Source organism: Pholcus phalangioides, unplaced genomic scaffold, assembly GCF_987345545.1.
Source record: "Pholcus phalangioides strain wild (caught in Gottingen) unplaced genomic scaffold, Ppha-v1.0 ptg000030l_1, whole genome shotgun sequence".
NCBI lineage: Eukaryota > Metazoa > Arthropoda > Arachnida > Araneae > Pholcidae > Pholcus > Pholcus phalangioides.
In genome coordinates, this window is record NW_028301620.1 from 5568837 (window position 1) to 5591401 (window position 22565).

At 35.1% G+C, this 22565-nt stretch overlaps 1 protein-coding gene across 2 annotated transcripts in view; it reads right to left on the reverse strand.

The window, feature by feature from the left end:
• The window catches only part of LOC149067475 (uncharacterized), a 103459-nt gene that overhangs the window by 21989 nt on the left and 58905 nt on the right, over window positions 1–22565 (reverse strand). For both annotated transcript variants that reach the window (XM_089252587.1, XM_089252588.1), the window contains exons 24-29: window positions 19003–19090; window positions 16086–16256; window positions 12404–12477; window positions 12036–12107; window positions 7095–7134; window positions 527–5632 (exon numbers count right to left, since the gene is read on the reverse strand). In XM_089252587.1, coding sequence (XP_089108713.1) covers window positions 527–5632; window positions 7095–7134; window positions 12036–12107; window positions 12404–12477; window positions 16086–16256; window positions 19003–19090 — 5551 coding nt within the window. The remainder of the gene's footprint in view (window positions 1–526; window positions 5633–7094; window positions 7135–12035; window positions 12108–12403; window positions 12478–16085; window positions 16257–19002; window positions 19091–22565) is intronic.

Genomic DNA, 22565 nt, shown 5'->3' on the forward strand with positions numbered 1-22565 from the left:
AATGTAAAACAAGTACAATGAATTTTAACCATAGAATACTATCTAAAAAAAGCTGATAAAATTGCATGTTAACTGTCTATACCTCTACGTCTCTGAGATGTAGTTAGTATTCTAGAGTTGAATATTTTCAGTAATTTTAAATGGTGTGACTATACAAATTGATAGAAATCATAAGCTCCGTTCACATGTGCAAGATTGGGGGGTCGCTTTGGTGGTAATTACCGGCATGACAACTTTTTTCCTCTCGTAGGGAAGAAAAAGGTAGGAGAGAAGCTCATCAAAAAAAGCCCATCTTTCTTGGGGTGGATTGGAGGTCGACACCGACCTTCTCTCCCATAATCATTTGTGCCGCGAAAACTGCTATAAGCTCCTTCGTCAACCATCTTGAATCAATCACTTCCGTTCAACCTACGTAACCAGTGATGACTTCCGGAAAGAAGAGGGGGATTACCAGCATAAACTTAACGACATGTGAACGGTTTGTAGCGAAAATCCCCGTTACCGGGGATAAAATAAAAACTTTTACCATTTTTGGACTCATCAGACTATGTTGTGAAGATTGGCTGTGTCTCTTCAGTATTCCAGTACTTGGATAGCATAACTTCTTCCCTCTGATGCCATGACCAGGACTAGATCTAGGCGAATCACAGTTTTTTGTGTTTGGTGGGTCCACTGACTGATTTGTATGGATGCTTTCTAGTAACGATGTAGGTGAGGACGAGGCTTTCTGCTCACTTGATTGATCAGAACATAACAAGTTTTGTCGACGGGCAGCCTGGAGGATTCTGTGACTCCTTGAAAATGGTGAGAGGTTGAGTGCAGTTTTAGACAGTAAAGGATCGTCATTAGAAAGGGTTTTGGCTACTATAGGAGGACTACTTTTCATTGCATCATTGCACGGAAATGAGGGATCCTTAGAGTCCTTATCTTTCAGGAACCCATCTGGTTGTTCAGCTGAAGACGATTCAACAGAAAGATTATTATCCTTGATGGCATTTTCTTCATTCTCCGCAATCATCTGTACTTGGTCTAGCATTTTTTCCAAGGTTGAAATTGTTACATTATGAACAGCATTAACTTTTGTTCTTGCAGTCTTACTTTTTGACAGTTTCTTTTTAAGAATGACAGTTTGCGGTTCTTTCAGTCTCCTTGAACGTAGCCTATTTACTATTGGAGATCGAATGGGTGTGATATTTTTTCTCTTTTTGGCACCTTTCTGATAATCATGCAATTTGGAAGTAGGGGAAGTCTCATGCAATTTGGAAATAGGGGAAGTCTCATGCTTTTTGATGATTTTTGTATCTACAGATTTGACATCATTACAGTAATTACCTTTGGATAATTCACACATGGTTTTTGAATGGTCTATGCTCATATTACTTTTTGAAATGACATCCATAACCTCTTCCTTGAAACTGACGGGTAATTCATTGGAAGACACTGAAACTGCACAATCAGACCAAGTAACCATATGTTGAGCATCCTGACTTTCAACAGGCTCTTGCTTAACATATAGTGGTTTTGTATTTTGCAACAAGTTGTGGTTAGTTTTTTCCAGCGATGCATCATCCATTTTTGTTTCATTTTCTATAGTAAGATGTATCTCACTTATCAAATTGATAGACTCAGCTGACAGGTTTTCAGTTTCAGATGAATCAGCTTTCATCACAGGTAGCAACACAGCTTTTTCATCTGAAACCAGTTGTTCTTTAGAAGTTTCAAAAATAGCCTCGTTTATATTTCTACTGGAAACTTCGTTCCCAGCCTCCAGGTTAAATCCATCATTGCGCTCAGCATCAATTTCAGTATCACATGTCAAAGAATCTACACTCTCATGCTTTAGATTTTCTGGATATTCTTTCAAGTTGGTTGGAGAATGTAATTGCACTCTAACCACTTGATTTTCTGGATCCCAGCTAAGAGTTCCTGTCAATTTAGCTGATGAGTTAGAGCTTTTGACATTCTGGGGAGGGCTGAAATCTGTAATTTTTAACTGTTTTTTTCGCTTAGATAACATACTCTCATTGTGATTTTCACACCTTTGAGGTGATGCAACATGTTTATCAATTTCATTTCCTTCATTTACAAAATGATTTATGTTGCCATGGGAAGAGGTTGTATTCTGGTTATGCACTTCATGTTCTATAAGTTTTTCTGTGTATTCATCAGCACTTTTCTTAACATCTGATATGGTGTTATGATGCCTAGTGCCAATACAAACAGCATTATCAAGAGTCATTTTATCAACAGCTTCTGTAATTTTTGGTTCACTGCTTACATCCTCATTAGATATTTCAGTTTCAGATACTTGTTCTGCAGAGTAGAGCTTTTGTGTCTGCAATAATTTGACATGTTCTGTTCCTTTGTTCTGTGCAACCTTTAAATTGTCAGTAGAAGCACTAGGATCAAGCACAGAAACTTCATTAACACTAACTTCAAAAACAGAATCCTCATCTTCATTATCAGGCACACTTCTGTGGACCATAGGAGTATTTGGGGAAACAGCAAAATCAGGACTAGAAATTTTCCCAATCATACAGCCAGTCTCATAATCAAAATGATTACTAGATGCATTTTGTGCAGATTTATTCATGTTCAATATAGTACCAGGAATATTTTCTTGTGATGGTGAAGAATGCAACTCTGAAGACATTTTTGGGCCCATTGAGCAAATTGTATCTTCTTCAGTGATGACCATTTCATTTTTATCAGCGAATAAAGCTTCAGAGCAACCATTTATAACTGTTTGGTTTTCTGATGTTGCGTATTCGTTTGAATTATCCAAAGGATAATCATCAGAAAAAACTCCATTGGGGTTGTTATGATGAGTTGATTCTTCACTTGATTGCTCAAGATCTTCGCCTAATTTATGCTCAAAATCCATTGATTTTACGTTCTGTTTTTCTACAACTTCCCTTTCTTGTGTCATTTCACTATATTTTGAGATGCCTAAATCATGCTGAACACATTTGACTCTGAAGCCACCCTCTTCAACATCATTTTCTTTAACTATTTCAGCATTCTCTGCAGAATTTGTCTCTAAGTATCCAATAGTTTCTTTGATCATTTCACTTGTTGATACTTCATACAAAGAATCTGTAATGATATCTGTCTCTGCTAAATCTTGATTTAATATTTTACAACTGGATTCACTTTTTACTGATTCCTCCTCATTGGTTTTGCAAGATATTGCATCCCCAAATTCATGGGATTTCAATGAATGGTCAAATGCTATGGGGACTTCTGTATGACATTCAGTAAAATTAGATGCTATTTTATTATCTTTCACATTACTACTACTAGTAGTATCATTCACTTTGGAAAGAACAATTTCACCTAGAGCTGATTCGCATTCGCTCTGATTCAGTTTTGAAAATTCATTTTTCATAGGTGCTGTTTCTACATTTTCTATAATTTCTTGAGGATAGTCGTGTTTCATACAAACTTCAGTCTGAGATTCCAGGTTCTCATTCTTTCTCCCACATTCAGCATGTGAAAGTAATTTGTTACTGTCACCCATTTCTTTCATATCACTATAAGCATCACTGACTTCACCCGACTTGTTAGCTGATTCTGCATCATCTTCTGTTAAATCAATTTCCATAATTTCAGCAGAATCAGAATTGATTGTTGGAAACGCATCTTGAATTTTAGTTGAAGCCTTTTGTTTGATATTTCGTTTTTTTGAAGAAGCTGAAAACTGAGTGGTAGATTCTTCTTTAGAAACAGTTTGTTTTTTTATGCTCAATCTTACACTCTTCCTTTTTTTTGGTACATGTTGAACCAATTCAATATTTGACTCAATGTTTTTTAAACAGTCTTTACTTTCAGTAATATTATAATCTTGATCACAGCTGTTCGATTCTGAAGAACTTAGAAGGAGTTTTTGGTCCAATGAATCATTAATTTCAACAGGTTTACAACTTAGAATTTCTTGATTCTTGATATTGGTGATTTTGCTGTCTTTTTGTAGATCGGTATCACATGGCTTGAGAGTTGCATTGGAGTCTAAAATTCCTGTGTTGTTGTTAAATAGAATATTTTCGGAAGTTGTATCCTGCAAGCATTTGGCACGTCGCTTTCTGAGGTTAGGCAAAGAGTGTCGGGTTGTCGATTCCCTACATTTGCTTTCTTTGTAGATTAAACAACTCTTACGTTTTCTTTTGGGCGACATTACAATTTGCTGGACATCAGAAACTAAAACTGGGGATTTTAAATCTAATGAATCTGATTGACCGATGTCAGTTTCATTAGGATTTACTTTGGAATCTGCAGGTATATTATTTATATCATTTTTCACATCACTGATTCCATCAGTAAAATTTTCTTGAGTCTCCATGCAGCATTCATCGTCTTCAGATGGACTGCAAAGCTGTACAGCTGCATTATCATTTTTTGATAAAGAAATTTCGGGTGTTGGCGATTCTTTACTTGCTAGATTTTCTGAAAAACATAAACTTGAAAAATGCGGAATTTTCTTCAGAGCTGAGAGAGATTTTCTAGAGAGCTTTACCATGTGTAAATTAGCTTTCTTGGATGGCATAGATTTTCTAGCTCTTTTTGTTTTCAAAACAATGGCATCATCCATTTCATTTTCTGATTTTATCAGTTTGTATTCTGAATTTTCTGTTTTGTTGTCATAGCTTTTGATATGTTTCCTTGAACTATCCTCTAATTCTGTACCAAACATTTCCTCACTGCTTTCAATTTTAGGACCAGTAGTTTCAGTTTTCCTAATTAATTCAGATGAACAAACAGTAGGAGTCTCTTCAATAGCTATATCATTTCTTTGAAAATTATTTGGTTGTTGCTTGATAGTTTTATCTGTTTTGCAGATGTTATCATTTTCATCACTACTTCCATTTACTCCAAACAGACCATTTATTATGTTAGCAATGTCTGCATTAACTTTTGAATCAGATTCTTGAGAATCGGTGTCAAAACCAAGTTTGGCACTATTATTAACATTTTCTTCTTGAACAACATCACTTTCTGTATTTTTTAAGCTGTCAAAATCATCTTTAATTTTAATATCATTGCTTTTTTCTGGATTTTCTGCACAAGTCAAGTTTGTGTCTATTTTATGTAAGGATTGTTCTTTGCTTGCACATTTAGATGGGGAATTACTGATATTGCTTTCAAACAGCTTTTTAAAACCTCTCGATAACCTAGAAAGTCTTCTGTTGGGTGACCTTGAGTTATCATCCGAATTTTGTGAACTCGGAATGATATCACTAAAATCTGACACAATAATTTCTTCCACAGAATTTATTTTCTTGAAGACAGACTGGCCAATAAGAGATATCTGTTTGACATCATTTACAAAACCGTCAAGCTTGTCTTTACAACTTTGTAAATCAGTATCATGAAGAATTTTAGAAGACTTTTGATCGTGAATCAATTTAGACCGTCTTTTCTTCTTTTTTTCTAATACAGTAGCAGAACCTTCACTATCAGATTCAGGAATCATAAGTATTTCCTCTTTCATAAAACTTGTATCATGGGATGATTCTTCTTGAGGGAAATTTTCCTTAGGCATTCTCACTGAAGAATTTGCATTGCATTTCTTCACAACAGGTGTCTTTTCACAAGATGTACTACTATTTAGTACAAGAACCTCTTCCTTCAGGACCTAAATGATAAAATTTGAGGATTAGAAGTGACAAAGAAGTTTGACATTCAGACAAACGTTAAAAACTTACTCATTAAGTTGATTTTCCTTTCATGATTGGTTTACAATTATTAGAATAGTAAGATAATACTCATTTTGTTATTTATAAAACTTTGATATTCTCATAATCAAAAAAAATTTTCAAGGAGTAAATACTGTACTCTTTCTTTCATACAACAAGGATTTACTCATTATTGCATATATAAAAATTTTTGTTTCATGAAAAACAAAACATGAGAGAAAGAAAAAAAGAACAGGCTACACAGTACAGTGAAAGCAGCTTAATGTGATCACACAAGGACTCAGGGTTTCTCATAACAATAACCGTTTGCTAGCTATATCCAAAAAAATCTTGGTAGTAAGCAGTGCTGGATGAATCCCAGGTGATAGGTACCCATAGCGACTAAAAAATTGGTGCCTAAAACTTTCTTTGTGTAGTTACTAAATTGAAGGCTGAAAGCAGCCCAAAATGTTTGGAATTTATAACAGCATATCTGCCAACATATGAAAGAGGGTCACTATGCCCTGAAAAACTCAAAAAGTCAAAAGAGAAACATTATTTTGAACTGTTTTTATTGGGTAAAAATTTTTCTGGTGCCCAGACCTTCTTGTGATTTGTGCAGCCATGGTAGTAAATGTGTCCCATTTGGTCGAACGAGACTTATGAAGCCCGACAAATTCCATTTTTCTTTCTCACATAACTGATTTTGAAATGTTGAAACATGCCATTTTTTCTGTATTTGTTTTAAAAAAGGATTTTTTCCCTTAGCTAAAATCCACCTTTTTCATTCAGAAATTATTACCAGTTATAAAGGAACTGTTCAATGTGTATCATAAATCACAAGACTTTTTTTTTAATGCACAGTATGTTTAACAGATCTCTTGTGAAAATCTTCTGATCGAAGAACTGTGAATGTGGTCAATTAAAAGAAACTGACCATGAATTGAAATAAAGTTTTTTTTTACACATGCCTTAACCATAGGAAAGTTTTTGCAAAATCAGTGTACTCGTATATGGATCATAGTGGCTATTGTAGCCCGATTAAGACACTGTGAATATGGCAATTTTTGTCAACCAGGGAGCCTTCTCACCTCTCATAGTCTAGCAGGTCAAACAATAAAAATTAGGAAAAAAATGAGCCTGGTTCAACATTAACTTCAAAATATGCAAAATAGAAAAACTTTCAACAAAAAAAAAAAAAATTGATAACATAAACTGAAGTCCTGATAACTATAAGTATTTTCTTATGTTATAATATTGATTCATTCCGTATTTTCGTATTTTGTGAAATGATAACAATACTCAAATGATAACATTATCAATGATTCTAATAAGTGGCATCAACTGTATTTCAAAAAAAAATCGTAAAATAAACATAGTTAACATGAGAAATGTACTGAAAATTTAACCTATTTTACTTACATCTTTCTCTTCCTGAAGAGACGCAGAACATGAAAGAGAACTGAAATTGAAAAAAAAAAAAATTAAGCACTGCACTGGGGGGAAAAAAAACACAACTTATAAACACAAAATAACACAATTCCAAAAGTATATTAGCTGTTTCAATTATCTCATCTAGGAAATATAATAAATCATATCTGTAAGGCCGGGCTTACATTATATTAAGTCTGATAAAAGATATTGTACAGAACTTGAAAAAAAAGAAACAACCACTAAGATCATCCGTTGTATTTGCTTGAATGTAACTTATATACTTATTGGTTGGATTTTTCAAGTTTCATCAAAGATTTTATATAAAATTTTTAGTGCAATCCCAGCCTAACTATAGGTTTTTTTTTTCATTGTCTATAGGAAATTCAGGTTAAGTGTATGAAAAATAAAACATCATATTAATCTGAATATAATCCATTAAGAGAAATAAAGTGGAAAAGCAATATTCTCAGATTATAACTTCAATAACTTGCTGATAGAACACTTATTGATTGCATTCATTGATTCACATTATTATTTGACATATTCACATTGATTATTTCATATTTAAAACTAGAGAAAATTTGCTGCTTTAATTAGTTGAGCTAAAATGTAGACAAGAAAATTGTGCCCTCTAACTAATGCATTGTACTTTATTTCAGAAAAAATAAATTGTGACATGATTATATTCATGTATGTTGCTTTATAGGCTCAGTATAACATACATTACGAACCAACACTCACAATTTTGTTAATGTTAAACAAGGTTTATCAACTAATTAAGGAGTTTAAAAAAAAGTTATGTACATGGAAGAAACTCAAAAGCAACTGGAATCATTCTCTGGTAGGAGGGTCCATTGCAGGAAACTTCCTATATCAGTTTTGTCAACTGACATCATCGAGTGAAGTTATGACACTGCATATAATAATTTTTTTAAACCCTTTATAACCAGATATGAAGGGTTAAATGCCTCTCTCTTAGGTCTCAATTTCTGTGAAAGGTACTGAAAAATTAGAATAATGTATGGCTGTGAAATTCTGTTTCCTGTTGGAGAAAATGGTATGGGAAACAGTTGTAATCTGGCTACAGGAACCATTACCATTACAACATGTTACATGGAACCTGCTCTGGGAAAGAAAAGTTTATGAGTGACACTTTTGCTTCAGAAATAATGAACTTTTCTAGCACAGTTTTTCTCAACAAGTAGGCAGCAGCATCAACAGCAAAACTTATTTGATAACAAATCTTACTAAGGTGCTCTGTGGAAGAGTAAATAAACCTTTGCCTCAGGTCACAAATAAAAGACACGAATACATGAAAAAATACAGAATTCATAATGAAATACAGAATTCACACGATGCATGCACACGAACATACAAACTACGATGATGAGAATTTTTCAATTCTTTAAAAATATGGATCACAGCGGACCACAAAAGTTTCTTTTTAGTTAGCGGTTGTAACATTACACTCATAGTTAGAAAAAATATGGTAGATGGCAGCACTATAACAAGCATCACACAGAAACAAGCTTCACATTATAGTGTATCTGTAGGTCCCCTTGACTGAAGCCCTGCCAGCCCCTCACCAGGATCATCTTTAGGGTGTGGCATATCAGGTTTTGCACCCGGGCGGCAGATAAGCTTGAGCCACCCCTGACTGTAAATGTTTGTATAAACACAAAATGTAAAACCAATTGTAAAATTACAGTATGAAACAGCCTCTGTAAAAAAAGCACTCTATTCGCAATGGTTTTGGGACAATATTTTTTCATCGGTAAGTCATCATTGGGATCACTCGTAAAAAGTTTTTGGGTAAACATTAGAATATATTGCCTTCATTTTTCTGTCATTATCCACAGAAAGGCCTATCCCACTGTGATAAGTTGACCAACAACACAAAAACATTCAACTTCAAGTTATTTTTAGTAGTTGATGAGGTTATCAGCTGTTGTCAATTGGAAGAGATGTTCTCGGGGCAAAAAGCTGTCATTGGTATGAGTTCATTTTACTCCACGGATCACTAACAGAAAGGGGAACATCAAGAGCAGAGCTGGAACTCAGGAAGGGGATTGTTAGTAGTCCAGTGCTCTGGATCGGAAAGGAAACTGAAATTGGTTTCCCATTCGAAATCTCTGTGGGTCAGAAATGGACCTTGGCCCAGTATGGCAAAGTAAATGTTTGTTTCTAATTACAGCTTTTATCAGAAGGTGGCGTAACCAGAGCACCCCCGCTACGGTTAAGAGATGTCCTTTTTTTGTTATTTCAAACATTCCCCTACATTTTGGAAAATTCCCCTTTTTTGTCCTCCTTTTCAGGTTTCCTGGGGGAATTTGTTTTTCATTCTGAAACATTGGTATGAGAGTTTTTCCCCACATTCTTACACGCTTTGAACAATCGCCTTTGAAATTCCCAGAATAGGAGAACTAAAGTTGCGTCCAAGCAGGGCAAATGCTATTTCAACCATGGCCCAGCTTGCTCCAAAGAAGACTGGAAAAACTCTGAAAGAAGAAAACTGCAACATCCATTTTGAGAATACCTATTGTTTGTTCACCAACGTCTATTGGCCGCTGTGGTGGTCGAGTGGTTATAGTGACGGACTCGCGATGCGAGGATCCGGGTTCGAACCCCACAGTGGTGGTCGGCTGAAGTTGGTTTTCTGTGGTTCCCAACTTCAAGGCGCAAATGCGAGCTGATCTCCCCGTTAAAAAGTCTCGCCACAGAGAGCAACAGTCCTACAACGATAAATCATTCAATCATAACACTTCACTCATAGTTAGAAAAACTGGTGGCAGATGGCAGCACTACACATAACAAGCATTACAGAGAAACAAACTTTACGTCAGGTTGCACTACACGTACACGCACATACCCGCATGTACTGATTCGTTGGGGGGTTCTGCAGGGGGGGGGGGTGCATTTGTGGTGTAGCAGTAGTAGGTAGGGCCTCCAAAAAATGGCTCGGGGATCCATGATGTTCTTAAGTCAGCCACCTCATTGGGCAATTTGCCTGTTGTGGCGTTGTATTTGTATTTGTGTGTATGTTGTCTTTGGTGGAAAAATATAACTACTATAACGTTGACCAGGAATCTCACTTGGGTTGGTTACCAAATCTTAACTCCCTGTTCAACAGAAAAATGCATCTCTACAAGTCGAGTTAAAACATTTGGTAAGAGGAGTTAAGATATACTAACAAATCCAAGTGGGATCTGTCATCAGCATGATAGTGGTTATGTTTCCTCTGAAGACAGCACCCATAATGTCAAAATATATTAGGAGCATTGGCGTACGCAAAGGGGGGGGGGTGTTCTAACCCTCCTGAGCCAATATTATAGTGTTATTTTACAGGAAAAAACTTAACCCCCCCCACCAGAGAAAAGTCTGGTACACCTATGATTAGGAGTTTTATCTTTTTTTGTGTTTGCCTTTTTCATTGGGGACTTCTGAGTAAGATGTCTATTATAATTAGTTGGCTGTTTTCAATTCATTAACTAATGTGATGTCAGTTAATAATCATATAAGGGGCCGTTCAAGTATTACGTAAGCAAATTTTTAGCCATTTTTGACCCCCCCCCCTTGTCAGCAAAAGTCAGCAAAACACTGACCCCCTCTCCCCCCCCCCTTGTCAGCAAAATTTCGTCATCAGCTCTGCCCCTCTGAATCCTAACTCTTATTTTCATAAAGGGTGGTTGATGACGTAAGCATTATCCAAACTCCCCTCCCCTCTTGTCATCAAAAGTCAGCAAATCGGAACCCCCCCATCGATGATGACGCAATACTTGAATGACCCCTAAGTAATGAGTTATTAATATAGCAATTAACTGCTTAATGATTATTTATGGTTTTAACTTTGATTTTCCAGGTTGTTGTCTCAAAAATGTTGAGAACCACTGCTCTAGCAGACTAACTTTCCTCAGGATGATGGTTGAACAAAGACATTATAAGAAGTGTTGAACTGATCTTGGAAGGCCTTCATGAACTGAGAAATTGTGTGTGTGTGATTTTTCTGGTGTATCATAAAGTTCCTACCAATGTATTTCATTTGATCTTTCTTTTCCGTACCTCGACCACTTTCTGCACACAAGGGTTAATTAGACTGGGATGACAGTTTATTGTTGGTTTCAAACAATAACGTTTGAAGTTTTGAATTTTTTTTGTATCTCACCAAAAGGTTGGTGCACTAACCCCTTTGGGAGAGGGACTCCCTGCAGGAACAATCTTTTCCGTTGCAGCCCAGCGTTCAAGCCAATAGAGTTCAAGTGAAGAGTTGCAGTAAGTGTTCATTCAATTTATGATGGCTTTTGATCAGTTGTGAACACGTAAAGCACAAATTTTACCGCAACTCTTTTTATCTCAGTTCCTTGCTAAAAATCTGCGGCAGAAACTCCAGGACATACCAAGTTTTTCAATTATTTTTTTGACAGTCTTCTAAGATCAGTTTATGAATTTTCTCAATTACAAGTTCAGCTATCATAGACATAAAAACAAAATTAATGATTGGTGCTGAACAAAAGAATAATACATGATACCATGACTTCACTCGACAACACCAGTCAGCAGATTCTAGTGCATGTTTCTTGCAAGAGACATCTAGCAGTAAAAGTATGCACTACAATAGGCTACTTCACCAAACACCAACTCTGGCCATATTGCTATTTACTGCCATTAACTAGATAGGTTGGAAACGAAGGTACTGTCTATCGGTGATCGCCTCAAGTTCGTTAGGGAAAATATCTTATCTATATCCTCCCTTGGATTCGAACCCGAGATCGTGACAGAAACCTTCACGGTGGTAGATGAGCATCTTACCACCACGCCACTCAGGCACACTACAATAGGCTGCATCCTATCAGTTAACAATTCTAGTTAATTTTTGGCCCTCCCTATGCACATATATACAAAAATAAATATTATGTATGAAAAGTTATTTACCCTTCAGATGTTTGACTCAATGATGCCAAATCTGAATTTTGTGACAGTTCATTATACATAGCAGGTAAAAAGCTAAGAAAAAGAAAACAAAAACCACAAAGATGGTATATAAAATTAAACAGACACATACCAAAAAAAAAAAAGATGGAAATAAATAGTCATGTATATCCAAATCCAATTTCAAACAAGTTGTATGCAGTAAAGAAGATAAACTAACAAAATTAAACCAAAAGTCAATGGTGTGATAAATGCATTAAAGAAGTTCGCATTTCAAAATAAAGCAATATTTTAATAATATGCATAAAATAATGAGATATGCTAAGTAGAATGAAACTATGGATACAAAACATATCAACAATGATGTGTACCTTTTCCTAGTCTTAACTCTTCTTTTAGGAGTGATTGGGGACATATTACCCTCTGGCTCTATCCTTACAAATTCCTGTCAAAATCAAAACCAGATAAATACCTTGGATCAAAGACATGATTATAAATAGCCACATCATTTTAGAGAATAAGAAAAGAGAACAGTATAAAAATAAGCAAAAATAATTATGGTAAAAATAAATAATTCCTTTATGTGATTTTAATTCCCCCCCCCCTCTGTCAGAACTATAATCTTACACCATTGTAATAGAATTAATGAAAAGCAAAAAAAAAAAGTTTCAAGAGAGAATCTGCCATTCATTAACATGGGTATATAGTAACCTGTAGTCACCATTATGGGCATGTATATCCACTGGCATAGAAAGTTGTATACTGGCACTTAAATTGAAGGAGTGGTAGGCAGCTCAAGTTTGACTCCACAATAATTATTTAAATTCCAGAGAACGGGCTAAATATAAAGCTTATTAATTTGACGAAACATATGGTATGTTACACATATAAAAAGAAACGAATATCATGAACACATAGAAAATAACATCTTGACTCTGCAAGGAAAAAAAACCTTTTTTTGAACAGCGAAAGAGAGGTAAAGAAAAAGGCATGCTCACAAAAATGATGTGTTAGCAGATTTATGATATTGGAAAGCCAACAACTATGCACTCTTGTCGACAGCACCACCACAAACCTACAGTTTTAAATTTGCTAACATAAGTACAGCTATAGGCTTGAAGTATTATCTATACTATTTAAGGTTAATTCTAGGTAACCAATTCACAGAAAGACAAGAACATTATTTACTTAAGTTTTATAAGAGAGAAATCATCTCGGCAGCATTTTATCAGACCAACTGAAATGTTTGCTTTGCATAGGGAATGTCAAAAATTACAAGTATTTCTTCCGTAAGTATGCTGCTCATAAGCAGATAAGTCAGTGGAAAAATTTGTATAATATTGAAGTGATATTTTTGTTCTGTGATTAAAACTTACATCACACCATTTTTATCATTAACAGATCAGAACTTGATTATAATAGAACTTAATACAAATAAGAAAACTTCATGCAAAACCTTAATAAGACCAGTGCTGCAGAATGGCATCATACAAGTTCCCATTTGTAATAATGGAGGCAATAGCACAATACAGGTAGAATAAAAAAGATTAATAATATATTTTAGTGATGAATTAAAAAGTTGCCATATAATAAAATTTCATTACTGTAGGAAGGAAGGCGTTCATCTCTCTCGGTAAGATAAGAGCACCCTCTAACGATGTGTATGGATCTGAGCGACGTCGACGTATACATGGGTGAGATCAGACGTGGCCTCCCACACTGATGCTTTTGTTTTATTATTTTGTTTCATATTTTTAATCAAGATCAACAGAATAAACTATCTTAGTATCCCGTTAAATGTGTTCATGTGATCATTCCCCACATTACACATATTTTATTTGGAATGGATTTCAGAGTTCTCCTTGGGTATCCAATGGAAATGTAAACACAGCAGCTGTCTCAAGAAATATATTTAAATCTGTTTACAATAAAAGTCTGTTATAACAACTACAGCTTATAACAAGAACCTTGCTATAATGAGTGATTACCAAATAGCTAATGTTAAAGATACAAAAATATTCAATTACAGTGAGCTGAAAATTAGAAAGCACTTGATATAATGGCAAAAACTTTCTAAAAAAATGCAGTTTTTCCTTCTTTCCCCAAGAATTGAACATGATGATTCTCATCATGGTACATTTCCTCGTGAAAATTACTGAGGTATTAGAAATGAATTACCTTTTGGGTTTGATAATACAATTGAATAATCGACGTTGGATATACCCAAAATTCCAAAACAAACACGGCTATTTTTATTTTTATTTTAGAGCACTGAGCTCCTGGTCATTGATTTCAACTTTTGATAAATTAATTATAGCATTGTTGTTAACCTTGGGGAGGGGAAAATGTTTCAGAGTGGCATGCTCATGTACTGGACCTATTGTCGATAGTATTCCAGTCATCAACTGTGTTGGAGAGAGTTAGATGGAGATCAAAAAGTTCCTGTTCAATGTCGGAGATTTTAGTGCGACAGTCTTGTATGAGAGCTCTTAAAATAGCGAGTTTGGAGTTACGTAATACTTTAACGATCCTTGGTGAGTCTGTAAAATTACATTGTAAGTCAATAAAACTCGGAACCAACTTCTTACGTTTACAGTCAAGGAGAAAATGAAGGTGTTCAAGAAATCTGTGTTTTTTAAGACAGAGATTGCAAAATCTGTTAATTAGGGACATAATTTAGTCGAAAAATACAAACGAGCATTACGAACGAGGAGAAAAATATTTGTGTGCACCACGTGCTAGCAACAAGCAAACAAAAATGGTGGTGCAAAGGAAAAATGGTAGACAGAACAACGAGAATTCAGGTGAACGACAAGCACACAAAAATACAAGTACAATATGGAAAGAAGAAAAACAAAGAATACGACAAGGCAAAAATACAATATATACGACCCATCGAAGTCAAAAATAGAAATGAATTACCTTTTGGGTTCGATAATACAACTGAATAATCGACGTTGGATATACCCAACTCTTTGGATAATAGGACGTTGAATTATAAGAATAATAGGACGTTGATTAATAATCATCACATAACCTATGTGTGTAGTAGGGAAGCCCAAAAATAGAAAGAAGGGGTTAAGCAAGTTGACTTTTTCCTGTGTTGATTCTTTGTTCAGAGCACCTCAGTAATACAATTGAATAATCGACGTTAGATATACCCAAAATTCCGTTTTGCTTCCCTACTATACACATAGGTTATGTGATGATTTTTTTCAACTTCCGTCTCTTACAGTGACTAAAAGACCAAGGGACCAGAACTCGCAGTTTAAATTTGTTTCAAATGACTGAAAAAATCATGTTAAAAAAACTTTACAATTAGCAGGAAAATGTTGACAAGTCCATATAGCCACGTAATTGAGTAATAATTTTAGTTATATTTTACATCATATTTTTTATAGGAATATTTTTCAGACAGCCACGTCGTTGGGAAGTTTGCTTGTTGTGGCCTTAGTGTTTGTAATTTATAATAATCGAGACTTTAATTGTTTAGTTGGTCAACCAAATCACTTTGGTAATACATAATTCTATGCAAATATATACTTTAGGGAATAGCTCACTGGTGTGAAACCAATAAATCAATTTCATAACTAGAGTACTGTTCATTCATTAATATTAAAACGAAAAAATTCAAAACAAATTTCAATCCACATAAAGAAGCAATTGTTTTACAATTTTTATAACCTGACACAGCAAAGGAAACAAAAAATTCACTTATAGCAAGAAGTCTGTTATAATAAATTTTTTTTCTTGTGATTGTGAGAACTGTCGTTATAACAGACTTCCACTGCAAAGGGGGCCATTCAAGTATTACGTAAGCAGATTTTCAGCCATTTTTGACCCCCTCCCCCTTGTTAGCAAAAGTCAGTAAAACAGTGACCCCCCTCCCCCGTCAGCAGCTTAGAATATTTCATATATTCAAAAAGGGGTGGTTGATGACGTAAGCAACCTTCAAACCCCCTTCCCCCCTTGTCATCAAAAGTCAGCAAATCCGAAACCCCCCCCCCCCTTGATGCTGACGTAATACTTGAATGACCCCAAACTTATTATTACCTCATCGGGCAGATCATTTATATTTCCTCTTGATGGAATCTGCTTCTTTTTCAGACTGACTGGTGTCTTCAACTTTGCATTTTCAGAGTCGATTGCTGGAATACATACTCCTGCAGCAGCAAATGTGGAGCGGAAAGGTGTTTTAACAAATTCAAAAGCATCCAAAGTTTCCTAAAGCATACAAAAATATACGAACACATTTTTATAACTAGTTATTAAAAAAATAATAATAAGTCACATCAGCTGCAACATCAAAATAACTTAAAATTTATTTTGTTTATAATTTTTATGCAAAAACTTAATGTATCTTCCATGAATAACTTGCATGGTTTTTAAATAACCTATTTATCACAATTTACAGAAGAAAGTATCAAAGCTACAAACTTAAAGGTCTACAGTCTACCCAAGAAAAAACAAAGCAAAACATTACTATCATGATATTTTGCATGTGAGTGATGAAAATGGAACTGATTTACAATAAATTTAAGTTTGGCATGTCGCAATGATCTTTTTATGGCAAGTTTAGTTACAAAGACTAAGTTCAATTAAAAAAAAAAAGCCTCAAAACACTACTTCTATTTGCAACCTTAATCATAGGACTAGTTTCAGTTTTAAATGTTTGGGGTGCTGTCCATAACCACAAGGTTTCTCTTCTAACTTGAAAAAAAACAAATGGAGGGTTTTAACAACTAGCTGTTGGGAAGATGAAATTTTGGAAAGAAAAAAATTCAACTGACTATGAAAGGACGTGGGTTAGATTTCTCACAGAGGCAGTTGGATTTTCTTTCTTTCCAAAATTTAATCTTCGCAACAGCCAGTTGTTAAAAACCTTCGTATGGCAGCGGAGAGTGACGTCATCCTTGTAAATGGAGGGTACCAGGAATTTATGAACCATTTTTTAAATATGTTTAAAACATCAAAATTAAACCTAATACTTGTAATTAAAGATATCCTTTGCTTTACAATTGAAAGCTGATGTAGATGAACTCAAAATTGCAAAAGAACCACGGCTATATGCGTTTCGGAACTATATGAAGTTTCTTCATCAGTAGCAGAAACAAAGAAGAAAAACTCTTTATAGCGGGAGTTACTTGCTGCTGTAGATGAAAGAGTCGAATTCAAAATGAACTGGCAACAAAAGAGTAGAGGAGGATGGAAAAAGAAAAATGGCAGAGCCAATCGCAAACGAGAACGTGATAGTGATGGAGAAGAATAATTATAGTAGAAACTGTTGCCAGATTTTTGAGAAGGGTGGTGTGCTAGTTAGGTCGTTGACCAACTGGTTTGTGTTGATGTGGAATGATTTGAAGAAATCCAAGTCAGATGGTGAGGGGCATTTTTGAATGTTTTTGGCAGAAGAGAATTCAAATTTATGGTCCTAACATTGACCATATTCTAAATACCCTCAATTCCATTGACCCCCTGCATTCAATTCACTATAGAGGAAGAAAACAATAACCAAATTGCATTCCTGGACGTATTGGTCACTCGCCACGAACAAACTTTCTCTACCACTGTCTTTCGCAAACCGTTTGCTGTTTCTCTACCTCCTCATAACCTTTCTGTGCATCCTCCGGCACAAAAATATGCCTCCTTCTACACACGTGAAGTGAGCCATTAATATCTACTCTTCACCGACGCTACTCGATGCTGAACTGAATATCCTAAGAGCAATAACAGTCGATTGTGACTACCGCAGCTCCGTCATTGATAATCTATACAGCAAACTTATTAAAAACACTTCAGCAACCAAGCCTAAACCTGAACACAAAAACTTGATTATTTTGCCTTTCTTCCCAAAAACCAGCCAACGCATCGCTAAAATCCTTAGAAAATACAAGTTTTCTGTGGTTTTCACCCCTGTAAATAAACTTCACTTCTCTAAACTAAAATACAAATACAACGCCACAACAGACAAAATGCCCAACGAGGTGGCTGATAAAAAGATGCCCATCTACAGTATTTCATGCCAATGCAGATTATCATAGGCCAAACTAAACATGCCCTAAAATACCGTTTAAATGAGCATAGAAGATACGTAACCAACCAAGACTTTAACAGCTCATCCCTAGCCCAACACTGCTGGTCCTTTGACCATAAATTTGACTTCTCTTCTGCCAAAATCATTCAAAAATACCCCTCACCATCTGACTTGGACTTCTTCGAATCATTCCACATCAACAAAAACACAAACCAGTTGGTCAACGACCTAACTAGCACACCACCCTTCTCAAAAATCTGGCAACAGTTTCTACAATAATTATCCTTCTCCATCAGCATCACTATCACGTTCTCGTTTGTGATTGGCTCCGCCATTTTTCTTTTACATCCTCCTCTACTCTTTTGTTGCTGGTTCATTTTGAATTCGACTCTTTCGTCGACAACAGCAAGTAACTCCGGCTATAAGGAGTTTTTCTTCTTTGTTTCTGCTACTGATGAAGGAACTTCATATAGTTTTGAAACGTGTATAGTCGTGGTTCTTTTGCAATTTTGGGTTCATCTACGTTGCTTTCCATTGTATTATCTAACCCAAAAGGTAATTCCTTTCTATCCTTTGCTTTACCCGTTTTTGCTGCAATGCAATTTTATTTTGAAAAGTAGGTAAAAACTTTAACCTTTGTAATTTGGCTTGGAGTTAAATTCATATGATTTTAATCCTGAAAATGAACTTGAAAATAAGACATGACATGGTTAAAATGACAAATCTGTAGGATTTGGATATGTATATGAAACAAATTTTGATGAAACACTAATCATTTGCATATTTTTTGCTTTTTGAAAAGCAGTTTCAAATAATAGAAAAAAACTGAATTTTTTTTTTCTCAAGAACAAAATATGACAAGAGAAACCAAATCTTGTAAAAAGGTATGAAATCAACACGCCAGAAATTAAATTTAATAAAAATAATTCAACTTACATTAAAAGAGCCTGTCAATGCAACTTCATCAACTATATCAGAAGGAGTTGCTATATTCAAAATCAGTTTTGATTTCAGCAGCACTTTTCTGAAATTAAATCAAACAAATGAGATGTAGTGAGACAAATACATTGATTCTATACTAGAACTTGGTGCTAAACATATAAATTCATAACTGTTATCAAACAAAGAGATGGTAGAAGAACAGATGTAGCCCGTAATCCTGTTGTATCAAAATTTCAATAGGAGCTAGACAAAACAACAAGGAGCATGTGTGTCTTGAGATATGTTTAGTGCTCAAAAAGCATCCTGTTTTCTGAATAAATAGTAAATCAGTATTGACATTCAGCCAATACCCAACAACTGTACAATAGATGGGACTGATGATAACAGTCGAATTTGAATTTGTATACAAATACACACAAAAATATTAGTAAATTGACTAAAATATGGGAAAATACATATGAAGGACCAGGGGGAGAGGAAATGCTTTCAGTCCATAAAACAAGATTTTCTAGGAGACCATAAAGAAGCTGTGACTAAGTAAATTGTCCCCCTTTTTATGCTGTATCTTTCACCTTTTATTGCAGCGGACTGAAAGCATTTTTGCCTCTGGTGTTTTCATGGTTGAAAGAGACAGTAGTGAGGTATGCAAAACTATGAAAACATCAATTTTTTATTTTTTGGACAGAAAACATTTTTCCCCGACTCTTTATTTGTTTTGATATAAAAATTACAATTAAAACTGTAGTTGTTCCTTCACAACATATTAAATATAAAAAATTTGATGTTGATGGCTTCATCAATTCTACCTTGTATTGCAATTATACAGATCGTCCTTGAAAAAAGTCAGCATTCAGTATTATCTAAAATCTGGGCAAATGGCCATCATGTGTAGCGCAGTTCAATGCTTTTATAACGCCTCACCCTGGTCGATCGAAACAAATAAGAGCTTTCACACGTAAGTTAACATTTAAACTTGAATAGGAAGGCTTAAATAAAGGTTGCAAACAAAATGAATTGTCATTGAGCACCTATATTAATGAGCATCATGTCAACCCTATGTCCATCATGTCAATATCCGAAGGTTCATTTACTTTCATTGTCTACTAGTAAAAAAAGCTTGCAAAGAAGCTCATTAATGAGAATTTAACGTATGGAATGTAGCACATATAACATAAACCAAATATACAGTTGATCCCACTTATAACACGTTCCCATTTAGAAAATTTTTCCACTTAGTACAACAGAGTTTCATGGTCCCAATTCTAAGTAATTCTTATTAAGATTTCCCGTTTGAAGGGTTTTCCTGCTTACGTTTTTCTTAAGACAATTTTTTTAAAAATGTTATAAGCAGGATCTACTGTAATTAAAAGTTATAGAGGCACACATTTATATATTTACTAATAAATCAATCTATAAATTCCCTACTGATTGATTTTTAATTTCTTAAAAACATCTTAGCTCTTTCAATAATATCTTCTGATTTAAATTTAAAAAAAAGAAAATGAGATTCCCTCTCAGTACACATTCTCTGAGACACTTATCTTCCAATTCTATATTCATACCAGCAAGGATTTCATACAAATCCTTACGAAGAGATTTCCTGGTAGAATGATTTTATTTTCCCTCCCTGATGGTCCACCTTTGTCATCTGTTGTCATTTAACTGCCACATATTTTCACACCTGAATATTGGAGTCATGTCTGATTTGTGTTGGTAAAACTTAAGTGTGTTTGTGTGTGTGTGTGACCAGCATTTAGCGTGTTTTGTGTTTAGTAGGTGGTGGATCTATTTAGAGCTGCAACTAGATACTTTCTCAAATGGGGCAAACACATATTTTGGCACCCTGTGTAACGTAGAAGGAGGAGTTATAAAGAGTGAATTCTCGGCACATCATCTAGTCCAGAGCCTGGGGGGCACTAGATCTGCCTGCTCACCCTAGTTGCGGCCCTGCATCTATCCTCCAAATTGGTAATACATGGATTTGAAATTTCATGTATACATATTTCTGTTGTAGGTTTGTGTTTTCATGGCAAAACCCCAGAGCTTTTTTAAAAGGAATAGTTGACTCAAAATTGGAAAACTTTAGAAAATCATATTTTTAGCTGATTACGATTGTGCAATAGCGGGTTCTAAACCCGGATTTTCACCAAAGGCAAAATCTGGGGGTATGGGGCCCGAGCCCCTTCCCCCCCCCAAGAAAATGAAAAATTGAAAATATTTTTGTAGAAAATTAAAGTTTTGGAAAAAAAATAGTCTTATACTAAGTTAATTTAAACTTCTTTTTGAGCATTAGTGACCCACAATTTCTGTGTAAAAAATCCTTCTGCCCCTCCAAAAGCCAATTCTGCGTACACACCAGTGATTTTTGCGATGAGATGCTGTGACTACCACATAGCAGCTAGATGATAAAACTGTGGGTATTCAAGTTTTTTACAGATTTCTTTTTTTTTGAATAATCTCTGGAAATGTTTTACACTTTGAACAGATGTTCCAAATCCTTTATGATTTTTAAAAAAATACACATTCTCAATCTTGTAAGAACAAGGCGAATTTACACAGTATAGACAGCTGTCTTTGAATGCTGACAGACAGTCACGAAAGTACCGTAATTTCCGATATGTAATCGGTTGGGAGAAAATCCGAAGGGAAGTAAAAACTTGAAATTCTCTTTGAAAATTCTGTACATGGCCCCTCATTAAGATAAACTAAATATCTTCAACAACCCGGGTGTATATCATTACAGTACAGTATACAAAGTAGTAAAACCACTTTTTCAAGGTTGTGCGATCATGATAAATTGTGAAAAGAAGAAGGGGAAAAAAGTTGGGAGGTTTTTCTCTCTACATTTTTTCATCTTCGAACTTGGAAAGAATGCGTTCCAGAGGACCCGTGAACCAAATTTTTATGCGCCCTTCCCTAAAATTTTGGGTATTTGGTGCGTTATAGCAAGTCATTGACATCTCTGACATGTATTCAAATTGCGAGCCTTTTGCGTGAACGCAAGTATGCATTCTTTCTGCCATGTTCCTGTCCACTTTTCCCAGGACACTCACCTTTTCCATCTTTGATTGAATGCCTTTTTACTTAATCAATGAAATGGGGATTATTCTTGTGCATTTGTTTTCAGGTGTTCCCATAAGAAAAAAATCAGGGGATGACAGGTCCAGTGATCTTGGTGGCCGCAATTCTTTTGAAATAAGGCCGTCATAGAAAAATTTGTGAAGTAATTCATTGTCTCATTAGATGTATGTGATGAATTACATGATAATATCCTTGTACAGTTTCCCCACCGTTTCTAAAAAAAATGGACCACACTTTCTTACAGTGTGAAACTGAGCACCATACATCGATTTTGATCGAATGCAGAGGCTTTTCATGATAAATATGCAGATTTTCGGTGCACCAAATACTGATATTTGATCTGATCTGGAGCTTTCAACTCCTGAACAACCCGAACACAAGTGTTAAACTCTAATTTCGTCGAGGCTCCGTGGACGGTACAACATTCTATCCTTTAGTTCACGCATTCCATGCTGGCTCAGTAGAGATGGATACTA